The sequence below is a fragment of the Macaca fascicularis genome, chromosome 9, assembly GCF_037993035.2.
Source record: "Macaca fascicularis isolate 582-1 chromosome 9, T2T-MFA8v1.1".
NCBI lineage: Eukaryota > Metazoa > Chordata > Mammalia > Primates > Cercopithecidae > Macaca > Macaca fascicularis.
The window spans coordinates 142333337-142351824 of NC_088383.1; the positions used below are offsets into that span (position 1 = coordinate 142333337).

Below are 18488 nucleotides of genomic sequence, written 5' to 3' on the forward strand. Positions count from 1 at the left end.
TTACCCGCTGATCCAACAAGCATCTGCAGAACTCGGTCAATAATTTATTAGTAAAATATACATTTCTCATTATTAAAGAATAAAAGCTTTCAGCCCTGCTGAACACACATCTGCGGTCTCAAGAAAACCAGACAAGACAGCTGACTCCCAAGCAGCCCTTTCCCTAAAAGCGCTTCCTAAGCTTAAACACACACGAAGCTGGGGCTGTCCCTCTTGAATCCCATGGGAAACAGGCCCCACGATCAGGGGACTTGCAGTCAGGAGCTTGGGGTGCAGTCCGCTCCCTGACACCCTCTCGAAGGGCACCCAGGGGAACGTGGTCCTGGGATGGAGTCTTTCTGGGGATACCCCACATCTGCGCCGCCTGGAACTGGGTACCCAGGGCAGCCACTCAGCAGGCCCCAGAGCTGGGGCAGGTGTGGCCGGAAGGGGCTGTGTAGGTGGCCTCCTGAACACAGGGGGAGACCAGTGGCCACCTGGAGACACACACACACACATGCACCCACAAGCACACAGCTCATCCCAGCCTGGTGCCTGCAGACAGCTGGGGCTACGCGGGGCCAAGGCGGGGAGAAGGGAGTGGCTGAGGGCCTGAGAGCAGGAGCCTCTCAGGTGGATGCATTCCTGAGGTCAGAACAGCAGCTGAGCCTGCAAAGTCAGGGTCTGGAGCCGAGCAGCGCTAGCTGGACCCTGGAATGCTGGAAGGCATGGTTTTTCCGCTGCAACTTCTCCAAATTTCCACACAGGCACAGGTGCCTCCCTAGGGTGCAGTGGGAGCTCCGGCCCCTTTCTTCCTCTGGATGGGGGGCTTCAGGGCAACCTTTGGGCCAACAGCACTCTGGAAGGAGGAAAAGATAAATGGTGTTGAAAAACTACCTGCTATAAAAGGCATATAAAGGGTACAACTCAATTTTACTTCCTTTAACATTTCTTAAAATGTGGATTCTTGGTTCATCCAACAACAACATAGCCCATCCACACGATGGCAAGTGTGGCAGCCGCAGTAGATACGGCGCACGGAGGGCCAGACGTCCTTCCCTGCGGTCACTGGGGGAAAGTCAGGCACCTTGACAGCCGGGGTCAGCGTCTGCTGAGAAACCCCCTGATCACAGCACAGACGTCACAGTACACCCACCGCCGATGCCCTTCCCTTTTCTTTCAGACAGTCACCAAGTTCATCCACAGATAATTAGGAGAAAACTCCACCGCTCCAGAGCAGTGCCACCATCAGCCCTGTGGGGAGGCCATATGCCGTCCATCGCACAGGGGACTCCGCCTGCTGTGTGCTGGGGCCTCACCTCAGCTGGACCAGGCTTGGTCGCACCAGCCCCAGGTTTGACTGGGGGTGCTGGGGGCGCGAATGTCGGCTTGATGACCTGGGAGGGAAACAGACATAGCTGACATGGGTGCCCCAGGCAGTCCCGGCCCTAACCTGGACATCACCTTCCCTGGATCCGGAATGAAGCTCCCCACAGGCCTCGCTCTGCCTCCCAGGGGCCTGCAGGCTCCACCACCACTGAGCCCGCTACAGAAAAACCCTCCTGGCCACCACCGCCCACAGAATAAAGCCCGTCAGTGGCCGAACGCCATCCGGGGCCCATCTGCCCAGTCCAGCTCCGGCCACACCTTCCACATCCCCTACCCAACCCCCATATTATCCTTGAAGAACTTTTTTCCTTTTTTTTTTTTTTGAGTCAGGATCTCCCTCTGTCACCCAGGCTGGAGTGCAGAGGCATGATTTTGGCTTACTGCAGCCTCTCTTCCTGGGTTCAAGCAATCCTCCTGCTTCAGCCTCCTGAGTAGCTGGGACTACAGGCACAAGCCACCACATCCAGCTAATTTTTTATTTTTTGTAGAGATGGGGTCTCCCTATGTTGCCCAGGCTGGTCTTGAACTCCTGGGCTCAAGTGATCCTCCCGCTCCAGCCTCCCAAGTGCTGGGATTACAGGCGTGAGCCAATGCGCCTGGCCTGAAGAGCTCTTAAACTGCCAGAATGTGGGGTTTTGGAAGCTCAAAGGCCAATAATTAACTACTAAAACACGTGTTTCTTTGCATGTCAGCTTTCCCAGGGTAGGGAGGCTGGAAGTCCACCACACAGAGCTGTGGAGCTCACTCCTGGCTGCATCGCACGGAGCCTGGGTGGGCTGAGCATTTGCAATTTTCAGCAGTTTCCAAAGGACCCCACTGAGCAGCCAGGGGAGGCCGATGCAAGTGAAGAGTGAGTGACTTCCCTCCTGCATAGTTCTGCTGCAGCCTCTGCCCCATCTCCCGCCACGCCTGGCTCCTGCTGCAGCCTCTGCCCCATCTCCTGCCACGCGTGGTTCCTGCTGTAGCCTCTGCCCCATCTCCCGCCACGCGTGGTTCCTGCTGTAGCCTCTGCCCCATCGCCCTCCATGCCTGGTGACCATCACTTCCTTGGCCAGAAATTTCTCCGCCCCCTCCAGGCCCCCGTTTTGCCTGTCCAGACCCCTTCTAGGACTATTTCTGCAACTCACATGTAAGTCCGAAGTTAGCTCAAATAAAAAGTTAAAAAGGAAAGAGAGAAATAGAAAAATCACTATTAGGGCTGGGTGCGGTGGCTCACGTCTGTAACCCCAGCACTCTGGGAGGCCAAGGCAGGCAGATTACGAGGTCAGGAGATCAAGACCATCTTGGCTAACACAGTGAAACTCTGTCTCTACTAAAAAAAAAATATATATATATATATATATATACATATAAAAATTTAGCTGGGCATGGCGGCAGGCACCTGTAGTCTCAGCTACATTGGGAGGCTGAGACAGGAGAAGGGCGTGAACCTGAGAGACGGAGCTTGCAGTGAGCTGAGATTGTACCACTGCACTCCAGCCTGGGCGACAGAGCGACACTCCGTCTCAAAAAAAAGAAAAAAAGAAAATCACTATTATGCAAACAGCCCAGAACAACTGTTGCAGCCAATGTTCACCAATGGATGCCAAAACTAGTGGATCCAAGTTTAAGGTTCAAAGAGTCTCAAGGTATCTCCCCGAGACATCTGCTAGCTATAAAAAGAAGACAGGGGATTTCTAAGGAAAAATCTGTGGACGCTGCTCCAACCAGGCGCCCTGTCAACATCACCCGTGACCGAAGCTGCACGTGGGGCCAGGCCTGGGCTGTGTCCTGGGAAGGGTGTGTCCAGTGCTGCCCCTGCCAGCAGTGCACGGCCCTCATCCACACGAGGAAACAACGGGACACACCGAAGCTGAGGGACCCTGAAAACACTGCTGGCCGCACTTCCAAAGTGCAAGTGCACAGACCCCATCCCATCAGGAAGGCCTGGACGCCCTCAGACGGCTTGGCTGCCCAATCACCACGGCTTACCTGCTTTGGTGCCTGCTGGGCATAGACAGGAACTGGGAAGGGTGGCCTGGACACAGTGGCCGGAGGCTGGAGGAGATAGGGCCGAGAGCCGGGGTCAGAGCTGGGACCCCACCCCGTGCCCCTCCAGCACCCCCAGCTCCAGGATCCGAGGTTCCTGCCTCTTGTGTGTGCCGGAGGGGTCTGTGCAGCCCCACCCCAGTCCTCCCCTCAGCGGCATGACCCCGAGCTGCGGGCCGGTGAGCATCTGCCTCTCGACACGGTCCTCAGACGGGCTCTGCTGAGTCCAGGAAGCTTCCCTGGCCTCCGAGCCCCAAGTTTAAGTTCAAGCTCAGATTCTGTCATGGCTCAAAGGGGTCCATGAAGCACCCACTCCCAAAGCCTCAGTGTTCCCAGCAGGATGACCACAGCAGCTGCTCTGGGCCTCGGGGCCACTGCCAGCCCACGTGTGAAGTTAATGAAAGGGCTCTGCTGGCCTCGGGCTGCACTTGGGGTCACAGGACGGGGCCTGGACACTGCTTTCAGCCTCACGAATCCGCCAGGGGTGGTGCTTACAGCAGGGGGCGGCCTCTTCAGAGCCACCGAGGAGGCCAGGTGTCTGGCGGGCTGGCCCGCGTGGGTGGTGGGGACCTGCTTTTGGGGGCCCCCGGTTGGGGCCGGAGCCCCCTGCTTGGCCGGCATGCGGCTGGCAGCCTGGTGAAACAGGGGGTTGGAGAGCCCCGTGGTGGTCTTGGGAGTCGTGTTCCTGGGGAGGAAGCACAGGGCACGTGGTCAGTGTCCGGCCACGGGGCCCCAGCACCACACCCTGTCGGTCCCTCCCAGCTCCAGCCGACCCGAGAGGCTGCAGGGTGAGAGGTCGCAGCCATGAGAGACAGACAGGCCCAGGAGACGCGGCGGACCCTGAAGAGGCAGGGACACCCCTCCATGTCCTGGGGGCCCCAGTCAGGTGGGCGGGAGATGCTTGCAGGCTGTGGGGCCAGTGTGTCCTGCACCGTGGGGGTCTCCGCTGCGTGGGGCTCAGCAGGGAACTGGTGGGGTGCTCATGGGGCTGGGCCAGGGTGTGGGGGCCCCACCGGGCCTCTCTGGATTTGCTCCAAGCCCAGCCTGCCACCAAAACCATCCCCTGCCCTAGCCTCGGGGGATGGCAGAGTCCAGAGCAGCACCGGCCCAGTGGAGCCAGGAAGGCCCTTCAAACTCAGCTCAGGCTGGGGGGCGTCACGACGTTGGGGCATGGAGGAGCCTGGGTGTCCGTGCCGCCCACCGTGGGCCCGTGCTGGGTGCCCTTCCTCCAGCAGCAGGGACATTTCCCTGCAGCCGAGCACGGGAAGCACTTACTACCCTCCGTCACAGCCCCCGCCGCCCTCCGCCACGGCCCCCGCCGCCCTCCGCCACGGCCCCCCGCCGCCCTCCGCCACGGCCCCCGGCGCCCTGTTACGGCCCCCGCCGCCCTCCGCCACGGCCCCCGCCGCCCTCCGCCACGGCCCCCCGCCGCCCTCCGCCACGGCCCCCGCCGCCCTCCGTCACGGCCCCCGCCGCCCTCCGCCACGGCCCCCGCTGCCCCGTCACGGCCCCCGCCGCCCTCACCTGCTCAGGATGCGGCTCCAGGCTTTGCGGTAGACGATGATGCCTGCCAGGGTGACCACAACTGCCAGGAGCACCAGAACCACCGCCACGATGACAGGGAGGCTCCCGGATGCTGTGGGACACACGGCCCCACTTCAGGCAGGCAGGCCACAACCTCAGGCAGGGGCCAGGGAGGTTCCCAGAGCCACAGCCTTTCTCAGCACCCATAGGCCGTGCCCTGTGGACCCCTCAGGGAGGACCCAGTACGTTACACCGGGACTCCCAGCTCTCCAGTGATGGGTTGGAGAGCTTGGCAGGGTGGCCCTGGGCCACAGTGCTGTGGGCACAGCTGTGCCTTTGAGGCCTGATGCTCTGGACAGCCATGTGCTCAGTGGCCACCAAGGAGGAAATGCTGGGTGCCTCAGGGCCGTGGGCTGAGGAGGGGCTGGAAGACACAGGCTGAGGACACTGGAGTCTCAGCTCACCACCGTGCCCTGCCCTCGGCCACTGCCCCCACTCTGGGACAGGGCTCTCCCCTCCTCACATCAGCCTGGGGGCAGACAGACTCTGCCTATACCTGTGCATCGATGCCTGTGGGGGAAAACCAGCACTGTGAATGCCACCAGCTTCCCGGGCCCGCAGCTTCTGCCTGGGCTCCATTCGGGCCCTCTGAGCTTGGACCCCAGCCCTACCCACGCTGGCCAGGGAAGCCTACCTGCGTGCACCTCAGTCAGCAGCTTCGCGCAGTAGGGCGGGGCCCAGCCCGCGTGGCAGTGGCACTCCTGCTTGTGGTTGCACACCTGTGGGGACGGCTGGGCTCAGGGCTAATCCCAGCGTGGACCCCAAGGGGCCGTGGGGGCTACGCCTCCAGCATGAGGGCCCCGGGCCAGCCTCACCCCTGAGGGCCCCTGGGTACCCGCCCGTGTGCGCCAACGGTGAGGCCTCTCCAAGTAGCCCCTGCCCACTGCCCGGTGACCACGCAGGTTCCATCCGCGGAGGCCACCCAGGCCGGGCCTCAGCCCTGAGATGGGCTCCACTGAGACCCCCATGGATAGGACATGCCGGGCTCCCCCAGCCTCAGGCTCCCTCAGAGTGGCAGCCTCTGTGCAGGGGCCACACATACCCCGTGGTTGTGGCACTGTCCCGAGAGGCCACACATACCCCGTGGCTGTGGCACTGTCCCGAGAGGCCACACATACCCCGTGGCTGTGGCACTGTCCCAAGGGGCCACACATACCCCGTGGCTGTGGCACTGTCCCAAGGGGCCACACATACCCCGTGGCTGTGGCACTGGGCGGAGCAGTTTCTGGATCTGTAAACGTGTAAGTCCTGGCAACGTCCCTTCCAGCAAACCTGGGGGTAGGAGGCGTCTCTCAGGCGTCCGCTCTGGACCCCCGCCCGTGTCCCTTGAAACCGCAGGGTAAGCTGGGGGTGGGCTGTGGTCACCACGTCCGGGGTGGCTGTGCTTCAGCCCATCTGCCGGCTGCCTACCCCTGGAGCCCCTAGGAAATGGTGCTCCTGGGGCACATGGCAGCCGGCGATGGCCATCAGATGAACTGAGAACCATGTCCCTCCCCATCCCCCAGCAACCTTTCAGTCTCTACCAGAAGTGTGGAGAGAACTCTGTTCCCACAGCCTCAAGCAGCTGCCAAGCCAGAAACCCATCTGCAGGTGGGGCACACGCCTGGGATGCCTGGGGGTGGCATGGCCTCTGAGCCAGGGACTTACCTTCTCTGGTCCACACCGGGTGCCCTCGGGCACTAGCTCATAGGCAGTGCCATCCTCTGTGGTGAGCGCGTGGCACACACGGTTCAGGATGCAGCTGGTGCGCCCCGGGGGACGCTGCCCGCCCTTGCACTGCAGAACGCCACACATGTCAGCCCTGTGGACGGAGGCAGGTCGTGGGCCGGCTTGCCCAGGCCCATGCTGGGGGGCCCAGGAACCACAGCAGGCTGGGGCCACAGTGACCCACCTCCCTCCCACAACACAGTGTGCTTGAGCCTGGGTCCACGGGCCCAGGGCAGACCCTCATGGGAACAGGACTCCTTTGTAGAGGACCTTCTGGGGCTGAGCCTGCTGTGGGAACATCACATGTCCTGAGCCCAGGGGAATCTGGTCTCAGAAGCTCACCTGTACCAGCTGGTCTTGCAGCCTGGTAGGATGTCATAGGAGAAGCAGGACTCCTCGGCAGCCCGCCCACCTGTGGGACCAGGAGCGGGTTAGCCCTGGCAAAGCCTGCAGCCACCCTGCCAGGTCAGCTCTGTGCCTATTTCACCTGGCCCCCAGAAGGCCTGGCACTGCTGGGTCAGTGTGGGGCAGGTCCCGTTGTAGCAGTAGCCCCCAAAGCAGGGCGTGCCGTTCTCCTGGAAGGCGTCTTCTGGGCACTCAGGGTGCCGGCCGTCACAGAACTCCTCGAGGTCACATGTGTCCTTCTTGGGACGGCACAGCTCACCAGCTGGCTTCACCTGGCCCAGCAGAGAAGAGCTCACCGTGGGGACAGGCCCATGCAAGCTGCCTGGTCCCTGGCGCCCCAGGGTCCCCTCCCACCTGCCAGCCATGGGCTCTGGGGGTCCCCGGTGGGAGGCTGCACTCACCCTGCACTCCTGGCAGCAGGTACCGTGCGCACACTGGGCCCCCTCAGCCAGCTGGCAGGTGGTGGAGTTGCAGCAGTGGTTCCGGCAGTCCTGGGGCGACGGCAAAGGCCTTGGCAGGCTGCACCGGGGCCGGGACAGGCTCCAGGGCGGACTGGCCGCCTCCCCTGACCACCGGGGTGCCCTGCAGCCACTCCCTCCCTGTGACCACTTTGGACACCAATGGAGCCCCAAGTTCCACATGTTCGTGCAGTGGTCGCCCTGACCTGAAGGGACAGAGGTCGTGGCACCCCATGCTGACGGGAGCAGGTGCGGGGTGTGGACGCACCTCGGGGGGGCCGCAGTCGCACTGCTCCCCACGCTCTACAAACAGGTTCCCGCACACGGGGCCGCCCACCAGCTGGCTGAGGTCAGGGGCGTTGGCGAGGCAGGCCGACTGTGGCTGCTCCAAAAAGCCCTCCAGGTAGGCCCGGCTGCAGTCACTGAACATCCTGGGGAACGTGGAGCTGGTGGGGAGCGACCCGTCAGGGAGGCGGCCGGGCCCCTTCCCCACCCACCTCGCACCTCCAGCATACCCTGGCTCCGCCAGGCCCGGCCGCCTCACCCAATGCTGCCCGCCATAATGCAGCGGCCGGCCTCAGAGGGTTCCCGGCAGTGGCAGCCCTGGACGTTCTCGTCGTGGTCCATGCCCAGGTTGTGGCCCATCTCGTGGGCCATGGTGCAGGCCACGCCCACGGGGTTCTTGCTGTGGTCCTGTGGGAGGGTCTGTGCTCTCAGGAACCATGTGGCCAACTCCCCACACCTGCCACCCTCACCCCACCAGGGCCCAGGACTTGGCACAGCTTCCCGCCACCACCACCTTAAAACATAAAATCAGGCATTAAACCTGGCCTGAGGGAAGGTGGCCTGCTCCAGAGACCTGAACCGAGGCTTCCCCTCCCCTAGCCAGCTCTGGCCTTGGCCTGGCAAACCTGGGCAAGAGCCCCTCACCTGGTTCACAGCCCCTGAGCCGTGGGAGCACATGGCAGACACCCTGGCAAGCCCCACGGTGGTCCCAGTGAAGTCGACGCCCCTGAAGGTGGGAGTGACACAGATGCCCTGGACATGGCTCCCTCCCCACTTCCCTCCCACCCCAGCCATGCTCTCCCTCCCACCCCAACCCTGTCCACCCTCCCTCCCCAGCCCTCCCCACCCTGCCCACTCCGCCAACTCACGTGATGAGCTGCACGTTGTCCTGCAGGTGCCGCTGTGTCAGCCGCTGTGCCTGCCAGGCCAGGAGGTTCTCCAGTGTGACATCGGGATGGGGGCTGATGTGGAACCTGTCCTGACGATTCCAAATCTCCAGGCCCACCAGGACCACACGGAAGTTGAGTTTCTGATATAGCTGGAGAGATGGTGGAGTCCTGGGGGTCAGGCGGGGTGGCGGAAGGTGCAGCAGGGAGGGTGGGGGCGGAGGCTGCACCTGTCCCGCTGCGAGGTAGGGCCAGGCACAGGTGCGGGGCAGAGGCAGAGCAGGTGGAACGAATCCCGTGGCAACGCTCCCCCACCTCCCACCAGGGGCTCCGGCACCTCTGCAGCCGGCACCTCTGCAGCCAGGACCTCTGCAGCCGGCACCTCTGCAGCCAGGACCTCTGCAGCCGGCACCTCTGCAGCCAGGACCTCTGCAGCCGGCACCTCTGCAGCCGGCACCTCTGCAGCCAGGACTGCTGCCCACCTTGTCCACGTGGTTCACCACCTCCAGCACCCGATGGCGCACGGCTGCTTCGCTCCCCAGCATCTGGAACTGGGGACACGAGACCCTCAGGTTGGAGCCCACACACCCCCCATCCACCCTCCGCCGGCCGCTCTCCCATCTTCCCCGCCCCCAGCGCACCTCTGCATTGTCCGCGACCACATAGAGCTCCACATAGCGCGTCTCTCGGGACGGCAGAGAGCCCTTGGGAACAGCCACAAGAAGCCGGTCAGCCTTCCCAGCCCCAGGGCCTGGACCCTCCCTCAGGGACCTGGGGCCACTGTCCAGCCCCTGCCCAGTGCTGGGGGAGTGTGGCCAGGCCAGCTGCAGGCTGCAGACCGTGGGCAGCACCCAGTGCATGGGGAGCCAGGGAGACTCACAGGTCAGGCAAGCGGACACCGGCAGGACCAGCCAAACACGGGAGACAACGGTGCTCACCCCGGGCTGAGGCCTGAAGACGGCTGCCGTCCGGGGCCCCAGGAGGCTGCCCAGGCTGTCGTCACTGACCCCGCAGGTCCCAGCTGTCTGCAGGAGGTGCTCAGCCTCGTACACGGCGTGCCGCCCACCCTCTCCACCTTCATCCAGGGGCTCGATCAGGTGCAGGTCTGAGCCCACCTGGAAGAAACCCCTGAGGGGAGCGGGAGCCGGGTGTGCCGTGGGCTTCAGAGTGGCCTGGTCCTGCCCTGAAGGACCAGAGGCTCTAGTTTGCTGCCCACGGCTCCCCCTACCCTGCCACCTGTAGCCCCCGACAGGTGACTTCAGGCCCCAGGGTACAGGAGGGTGAGCCTCTTGGGCTTGGCGGGGTGCCCCGAGCAGACCCCTCTGTGCGACAGCAAAGGCCTGAGTGCGAGAAGGAGGCACCTCCCCGCCTCCCTTCCCCACCCCCGTCCCAGGCTTAGGCCTTCTTCTCCACCCACGGGAGCCCTGGTGTTCGTCCGCTGCACCCACCTGAGGCCGGCACAGGTGCTGAGGCTGGCGGCTGAGTCCGGGTGCCCCTCCACATGGCCCTGGTAGAAGCAGTGGTCCTGCAGGGGAAGCAGGAGAGGGGTCCACAGGCTGTGCCCCCACAGCCCCACAGGCTCGGGGAGGGCCGCCCAACCCATCTCTGTCCGCCCAGCTGCTTCGACCGACCCACACCTGCCCGCGCGGCTGCTCCGTCACCTCGGACCCATTGGCAGCCGTGTAGGTCTCCGTGTAGCCGGAGCCCAGCAGGTCCCTGAAAAAGAAGTGCTGTGGCTGCCTCGTGCCCCTCGGTACAGAGGCCGGCCCAGAGGCTGGACGCCGAGGACACCAGTGTGCTGGAGCCAGGCCCAGGCAGGGGGGTGACCTGAGACCCACTCACCTGTTCTTCCGAAGGTGCAGAGTGAAGTTGTGCCCTGTGGCCCCAAGGACATAGCTCACCCTCTCTGGGTACAGGCCCTGAGCGAGGAGGGAAGGGTCCCGGGTGAGCAGCCTGCCTGGGCTGGGCCCACCTCAATCCTGGGGGCCAGAGAAGCTCAGCTGGTGGGGAAGGGGTGCCGGCCTCCAGCCCCAGGCCAAAGCTCCGTCCTTGAGGGTCCACAGCCTCAGGCAGGGTAGAGGGTGGAAGGTGGGGGGTGGGGGTGGGGCTGTGCTGGAGGGGACCGGCAGAGCCCAGCACTTGGGTGGACAGGAAGGACACAGTGCTCCTCGGGCCTCCCAGGCCTCAGTTTCCCCATCTGACCACACATGGGTAACAACAATGCCCCTTCCCCAAGAAAGCACAAGGTGGGGGAGACACAGCCTCAGCCAGGCAGCAAAGGAGGTGGGCGGTGGGGATGGCACACACAGGCCCCTCCAGCGGCAGCTGTCTGCCTCCAGGCCCCGTCCCTCCCAGCAGCTGCCGGACCTGGTGGTGCCTGCAGAGCCTCCTCCTCAACTACTGCGTCTTCAGCCCCCATATGGAGGCTGGGACGCGGCCTGCTGAGCCCCGGGACAGCCTTAGCTGTGACCCCGGCTGGATGAGAGCCCAGAGCAGTGGGCAGGTCGGTGGCAGGTTCCCAGGATGCTGAAGGAAGGACAGAGCTGGGGCCGGGGCCACCCTCCCTGGAAACACGCACACGCGTGCATGCAGTGCACACGTGTGCACACCCACCCACTCAGGTTTCAGGAATCACCCTTGGGCAGCCCCGGTGGGGGAGGGGGGCCACTCTCGGTTCCTAGCCCCGGGAAACCCCTGCCAGGTCCCACACACACAGGAAGGTGTGTCAACTCTGCGGTGGGCCAGCGTCACTTCTCAAAGAGGAATTTGGCTTATCAGCCTCGCCAAGTGAAACTGGGGAGGGGCCCGGGGCCAGCACAACCTACCCCTGCTCCCTTCTGGGGGCGCATAGAGTTCCTGAAGGAACCGTGAGGCCCTGAGCCCCCAGGCAGCGCTGGAGGGAGGAATGGAGATGGGCCCCAGGCGACTGGAGCTGAACAGGGTAGCCCCAGATGTCCACCTGGTCTCACCACTTCCCGTAGGCTAAAGCTCCTTTCATAGAAACGGGCTCAGGGGCCAGTCAGGAACCCCCCAGACCAGCTTAGACTCACCACGTGGGAGGGCAGAGCTCGGCGGACTCGGGGTCCTGGCAGACGCCGCGGCAGCACCACCTCATACCGCTCCACGCGGGCCCAGGGCCGGCTGAGGACGATCGCTGCGGGAGGGAGTGTCAGCAGCAAGCGGGCGGGGGGGGGGGAAGGGGTTTCCTTCCCAGAGTCCTGGGCCCTCAGATTCTGCCCCTTCCTGGTCTTGACCCTCCCCTGGGGAAATTGCCAGATAGCTCAGAAACAAAGACTCAAGTGAGGGTTCTGTGCCTAAAAGACCCCAGGAGTCCCCCAGGCAGGGCCGGTGGGTCTGTGTCCTGCAGCACCCACACACGGTGCTCGGAGACCCTGCAGGTGCCAGCGACTCCACAGGCCTCCAGGCTGTCTCAGATGGGAGGAGGCCCCCGGCCGCCGACCGTTTCCATCTCCTCCTCCATTCATCTGATCATCTGGTTGTACCTAACTGGGGAGCAGGAAGGGCCTCTCGGAGGCTGTTCACCTCCCAAGTACTGGAAACTCCCTGGTTTCCAAGAGCAGAGGGCAGGGACCCAGCATGCAATGGGCAGAGTTTTGGAGACCACCAACCCCAGGACCCTTTTCTCCCGTTAAAAACAATAATGGACGTGTCTCCATGACGGCATTCTAACCTGGAGAGGCAGCAGGGGAGGGAGCGGCCGGCCCCATCTGCCCAGGAAACTGGCGGAAAAGCATCCCGGCCTCCAGCCTGAAGCTCCCTCACACACCCCAGCCCAAGTCACTCCAGAAGCAGGGGCGGGATCCAGGGTCAGCAGCCCCGGGTCCTCCCCCAGGCAGGAGACGGGTCCCCTCAGGCCCACACCCTTGCCCTCCAGGCCCCAGCTTCTCTGCCCTCCCTTCCCTCCCTGGCCAAATAGTGGGGGTGGGCAGCCCCACAGGCGAATCCCAGGAACCCAGGGCGCCTCCCGCAGCAGGTGAAGCCGTCCTGCCTGGCCTGGCCCCGACCCCACTAACAAGCTCAGAGGCGGGACTTCCCTCTCACAGTTCACCTTTGAAGGTTCTCTCCGACCTTCCCTGCCTCCCCGGCCTCCCCGACCTCCCCGGCCCAGGTGTATCCACCCAGAGACCACTGTGCACCCGACGCCTGGCTCCCAGGAACCAGCCCGAAGCGGGGCAGGGTGCCTGGTGCGAGCAGGCCAGGGGTTCGGGGCCCGCGTCGCCTCCTGCGGGAAGAACCACCCTGCCCCGCGCCGCGCCCGGGACGGCTTCCTGGAGCCACTCACCAGGCAGCGCCATCGCGCACAGCAGCCAGAGCCCGAGGTCGCGCATGGCCGGGTCGGGGCGCGGAGGCGGAGGTGACAGCTCCGCGGGACACGGTCTGGTTCCTGTGCTCCCGGCCTGAGGCTCCTTTCCGCGCGCCGCGCCCCGCCCCGCCCCGGTGCCCCGCAGCCAATGGGCCCCTCGGCCGGCGGGAGGGGCGGGACGGGCGGCACCTGGGGGCGGGGTCCGCTTCCCCCTCCCCCAACAATCCAACATCCTCCCTTGCACAGGCGAGGAAACTGAGGCACAGCCTGTCCCAAGTCCGGCCAGCACCCTGAGAGGCAGCCTGAGAGGCGGACCCGGCGGCGGGAAGGAGGTGGTGCCAGACAGATCCTGGAAGGGAAGGGGCTTGTGAGGGCCTGGCGGTTTCAGGAGAGGGGGGCTCTGACTTCCTGGGGAACAGAAAGCCCCAGGCAGGGGCAGTCATGGCTTTGTGTGCATAGGGTCAGCCCTGTGGGAAGCTCTGCTCCCCGCAAGCCTGCACCCCCTCCACCAGGCTGAGGCCTCACTGGAATGGGACAGGCACGGGCTGGAGTGGGATAGGCGTGGACCCGATGGCCCCCCAGGTGTCCAAGTGCAGAAGGGGAGCCCCAGGTGGGGGTCCCAGCCCAGGTGATGTCAGGTGCAGGGTCCGTCCCCAGCCTAAGATCCCCAGACAGCAGCTGACGCTGGTGGACATGGACCAAAGCCTGCAGCAGCCCACCGTGGTCTGGCTCCAGCTTCTCCAGGCCTGCGGCCAAGCGTGCTTGCCCTTGGTAGCCACATTCCCCGTGGTGGGCTCAGCTTCAGGCCGAGTGCAGGTTCAGGCCGACACCATGGCTCCCCAGACAGTCTACCCCGGACCCCTCCCTGGGACTTTCACAGCCAGGCCTCCCTCCTTGGGTGGGAACAGTGGTAGTGGCAGGAACGGCAGCTCGGCCCGACCACACGGGACACTGCTTGACTGAACATATTGGGGGAGGGCCTCAGGGCCTCCCTGGGGAGAGGCAGGGCAGGGCCAGCAAGGGGCTGGGAGTCCTGCCTGGAGAGAGAGCCCCAGGGCAGGGCGAGTCAGGGAACTGCACGGGCCTAGGGCAGAGGTCAAGGGGCAGTGGCAAGAGGCCGGGGCCTTGGACGTTATCCTGGGAAGACAGGGAACCCTGAGGATCTAAGCTGGCCTGAGTGATGCTGTCACATTTTGTCTCGAAGCCATTCTTACCCCAGTGTGAATGGCATGAAAAGCAAGAAAGCAGCGGCTGGCGCTGGGCTGCAGGTGACTTCTGCTACCTGGGGGTGTCCCCGCTTGCCTGTGTGGCACAGAACAAGGCCCCGCAGGCTGCTGAGAATGTCATGAGGCTCCCAGGTAGGGCTGGGGATGCTGGCCTGTGCCTGAGCTCATGCAGGCGACCCTGTATTACAGAACGATGCCTAGCCAGCAATCACACTGCCCTTCCCTGACCCCGTGGTGCAAGTCACTCAACAGCAAAAGTGCAAAGGCGGCACGCTGGCCACATCGGAGGCACAGCAAGGCCCCTGCCGATGCTGAGCTCCCAGGGATTTATTCTTAAAAACACAGCTCGGGCCAGAATGGGCTCCTCCCACGATGAGGAAGTCCCACCCAATCCCACAGAACATAGCTCACTCATCTCCAGCAGGCGCCGGGGGGGTCTGGGAGCCTGGACTCCACAGCCCTGGAGGTTTCCCTCCTCTCCTCCTGTCACCACCTGCAAACCCCACTTCTCAAGGCCCAGGGTTTCCCAGAGCCCAGGAGACAAGACCAGGGGTTTCTGGGCCTTGCGGCCAGGCAGGAAAGCTAGCAGGACCCTCTGCTCACGGGCCCAGCATTTGCCCAACACTAAGACTGTGACAACTTGGGTTGCTGACAAATGTGTTTACTCACAGGCCAGACCTGCACAGGCTGCAGACGAGAGGAAGCAGTTTGTGGCTCGAGAGTTGGACACCCCCACACCCCCGCTCTGTGGTGTTCTCAGTGAGGCAGCCCCGGGCGAGAGCTGCCCACACCCTTGTTCCCCACAGGAAACTGTTCCAGCTATCCTTCCTCCCAACCTCGCCTCCAGGGCCCTTCCTCGCTGCCCAAGGGGGCCGAGGTGCTGAGAGCTGAACAGTGACAACACACATGCAGGTCGGCAGGAAGGGGCAGCCTGGCCAGAACGTAGCCAGAGCAGACCAACCTGGCCAGGGCAGCCCTGAGGCTCCCAGGGCCCTGTCACACCGGGGATGGCTGTGCTGCCCACTGTAGCCCTGGAGAAGGTGGGAAGACAGAGGGCAGACGATTGCCCGAGGGGGACTGGGTAGGGTGTCAATCTGCTGAGTAACTTCTACGTGACAAGGCGGCACCGGATAGGGTGGGGCAGGAGTGCCAGCCAGGAGCAGAGCCTGCCCCGTGGCCACTCTTCAGTGGGTACGTCCCACGGAGGGGGAGGTGTGGGCTCCCAGGTGCCTGAGGGCCCTGCCGTGGCCTCCTGCTCCAGACCAGTTGGAGCAGCAGCAGGAGGAGGGGCATGGAGGTGGGTGAGTCCTCAGGAGAAGGAACGGGGCTGCCTCTGGGGCTGAAGCAAACCCAACGCCTGGCGGGTTTCGGGGATTCCCTGGCCATTTTCAGAGGCTCTTCCCGGTTCCAACCGACCTCAGGGAGCCTGGCCCCAGCTCACCTGGAAGGATGTGGACACCAGGCCTGGATCTCACCCCGCATGCATCTTTGCTTGCTTCTTGCTTAAACACCATGTATTTCCACTTTGAGGCCAAAAACACCCAAAAAGGTGATAGTGTAATTTTAAAAAGCAAACAGACTAGCAAATCCAGGGAGACACCCACCCTGTCTGGGCAGCTTCTATAAAATGAAACCCAGCGCCTTGAGAAACAAAATGAGGTAAGTCAATCATGCCTGCTTTATATTTAAACTGCAAAGACAGAGAACACAGAGCATTTTGATTTGAAAATTCTGGACCCATTTGCACCAGTCGCTGCTGACCCCACACCCTTCCTTCCTGTCACAGCCAAGGCTCACTGTGCCGTGACTGCGACCCTGGGTGCAGGAGCCGGGGGCCCTCGTGGGACAGGCACTTGGGGGGCAGCCTTCTGGCTCCTCTCTGCAGACAGGCGCTCCAGGCGCTCCGTGTAGAAGCCGTTGAAGTCAAGCCTGTGAGGGAGGACGGTGGGGCTGGGGCGCGCACCCCTTCTGTGGGTGCACGCTGGGCAGCCCTGCTCCTACCATGGGGAAGTGCTCAGCTATAGAGACCATAGGAGGCCCTGCAGGGGTGAGGGTGAGACACCTAACTAATGTTTCCACAGAAAGGTCCTCAGTCCTGTGCAGTCCTGGTCAAAGGCACAAACACAGGTTTCTTCTCTCCTGGCCCCAGAAAGTTGGGGCTCCCGTCACCTCAGCAGGGCCTGGCAATGGGGCCTGAGGTGTCAGGGGCTTGGAGAACCAAGCAGTAGTTCTCAATGCAGGGTGGCCTCAGAAACCCCTGCTCAGGAAATCAGGACGTTTGTTGGGGGCACAGGGCACAGTGTGGTCCAAAAGCACAAATAGGCAATTTCCCAAGGACAGCACCCCCAAAGACAGCAGCCCCAAGGACAGCACCCCCAAAGACAGCACCAAAGATAGCAGCCCCAAGGACAGCAGCCCCAAGGACAGCAGCCCCAAAGACAGCACCCCCAAGGACAGCAGCCCCAAGGACAGCACCCCCAACTCCCGGTCAGCACCTCCTCCAGGCTGGCAGCTTAGCCACCTTTCCCCTCCCTGCCCCCGAGGGCTGGGCCCCTTTCCCCAGGCTAGGTGTTCAGTGCAGCATGAGGGAAGCTGACCCAGGCCTGACCAGCCCCACAGGACACACACAGCCGCAGGGTGCCAACGGGGCAGCCCAGCTGCACAGAATGTCACACCCCAGGGAGAGCCGGGCTAGCCTGACTTCAGGGAGTGGCACATGACCAGCACTAGCACCAGGACACAGACCTGCCCCACCTTCTGAAGGAGGCCACACCAGGTGGACCAGGGGAGGGTGCAGGGGAGATGGGGCCTGGATGCAGGGGCACGTGCTGAGCTGGGGCAGGCGCTGGGCTGGGGCAAGTGTTGGGGTGGGGGAGGCGCTGGGCCGGCAGGCGCTAGACTGGAGCAGGCTCTGGGCGGGGGCAGGCACTGGGCTGGGCTGGGGGAGGCACTGGGCCGGGGCAGGCGCCCACCCACCTGGAGATGACGCTGGCCATGCCGTGCTCACAGTCACTGGTGCTGTAGATGCTCAGCCGAGCCAGGAGGTCCAGCAGGTGGGCTGAGAAGTTCTTGTCAAACTTGTTGATGGTGGCCTCAAAGCCAGACACCAGCTGTGCAGCGTCCGCGTGCTCGGCCAGGTGCTGGAAAGAAAGCCGGGGCAAGTGAGCCAGGCCCACCCCCACCACGGGCCTTCCTGGCTCCACGCTGTTCCCAGCAGGCCAATGTCCTTTCCCTTCCTCTTTTCTTTTTTTTTTTTTGAGATGGAGTCTTGCTCTGTCGCCCAGGCTGGAGTGCAGTGGCCGGATCTCAGCTCACTGCAAGCTCCGCCTCCCGGGTTCACGCCATTCTCCTGCCTCAGCCTCCTGAGTAGCTGGGACTACAGGCGCCCGCCACCTCGCCCGGCTAGTTTTTTGTATTTTTTTTTTTAGTAGAGATGGGGTTTCACCGGGTTAGCCAGGATGGTCTCGATCTCCTGACCTTGTGATCCGCCCGTCTCGGCCTCCCAAAGTGCTGGGATTACAGGCTTGAGCCACCGCGCCCGGCCCCTCTTTTCTTAAATAGAAAACATGGGTTCCACAATGTTTTCATGGGATTCAATGTAAAAAGGACGTCAAAAAACGTTCCTGAAAACCCAGCACTCAGAGAAACACTCCCGGCCTCACGGGATGAGGTGGTAAAGGATCAGACCCCACAAGACTGTACCTCGAGCTCTCCTTTGGGGTCAGATCTACAAGCAAAGCACAAGCTTTCCCAGCAGCTTCTCAGCAAGGAGGTCGGGGCGCCTCTCAGTGTCCCTCACTTCCGGCCCCCACAGGCCCCCAAACCCAACTCCTCTCTGCAGCTCCACTCCAGCGTGTGAACACGGGACTACCCACCCCCTCATGCCACTCCAGAGCTGGTGCTGCAGGGCCATGCCTCCGAGGACATGCGGCCTGTCTGTGCCTGCTGAGAGCCTGATGGTTCTGACTCAGGACCGGCACTCAGCAGGGACAGCGGCTGTGGCCCCTGTCCTCACCAGGGTGCCCTGCACAGTGCTTGCTCTGAAGATCTGTGGGGGCGCCCTCGAGTCTGACTGGCTGAGGTGGGAACCAGCGAGCTGAGAAGGTTGTGAGAGGCTCTTGTGCTTGTGCTTAGAAGCAACTTTTAAGTCTTTTCTTCAATCCGAGGGGAGACGGAAAAAAAAGGGGGGGAGGTTTGTTCTCCCTGTGTCAGGATG

General features: G+C 63.3%; 2 protein-coding genes across 20 annotated transcripts in view; both read right to left on the reverse strand.

Moving 5' to 3' along the window:
• Window positions 1-24: 24 nt before the first annotated feature.
• ADAM8 (ADAM metallopeptidase domain 8) lies at window positions 25-13122 on the reverse strand. 6 transcript variants are annotated; one of them, XR_012418313.1, is made up of 23 exons: window positions 13026-13122; window positions 11773-11876; window positions 10565-10641; window positions 10360-10438; window positions 10171-10247; window positions 9661-9850; window positions 9364-9426; window positions 9205-9273; window positions 8705-8874; window positions 8481-8562; window positions 8095-8243; window positions 7819-7996; window positions 7494-7583; window positions 7175-7364; window positions 7030-7099; window positions 6628-6781; window positions 6175-6252; window positions 5615-5699; window positions 4921-5490; window positions 3892-4081; window positions 3340-3405; window positions 1067-1376; window positions 25-838 (listed from the first exon to the last, which is right to left on the reverse strand). XR_012418313.1 is itself a non-coding variant. In XM_005566783.5 (23 exons), the coding sequence occupies exons 1-23, from the start codon at window positions 13069-13071 to the stop codon at window positions 761-763; spliced, it is 2475 nt and encodes an 824-aa protein (XP_005566840.4). In that variant the 5' UTR covers window positions 13072-13122; the 3' UTR covers window positions 25-760. The 6 variants fall into 6 exon arrangements, 4 of the variants coding, with proteins under 4 accessions (XP_005566840.4, XP_073859234.1, XP_065377746.1 ...); XR_012418312.1 differs by having other exon boundaries at window positions 1299-1376; window positions 4921-5032; window positions 6137-6252; XM_005566783.5 differs by having other exon boundaries at window positions 1299-1376; window positions 4921-5032.
• A 2805-nt stretch (window positions 13123-15927) lies between these two features.
• The window catches only part of TUBGCP2 (tubulin gamma complex component 2), a 28819-nt gene continuing 26258 nt past the window's right edge, over window positions 15928-18488 (reverse strand). For all 14 annotated transcript variants that reach the window (XR_012418310.1, XR_012418309.1, XM_015456901.4 and 11 more), the window contains 2 exons: window positions 17249-17412; window positions 15928-16201 (listed from right to left, as the gene is read on the reverse strand). Coding sequence is in view for 12 of the 14 variants with exons in the window: in XM_015456901.4 (XP_015312387.2) it covers window positions 16066-16201; window positions 17249-17412 (300 nt within the window). In the remaining 2 variants the exon portion in view is untranslated. The remainder of the gene's footprint in view (window positions 16202-17248; window positions 17413-18488) is intronic.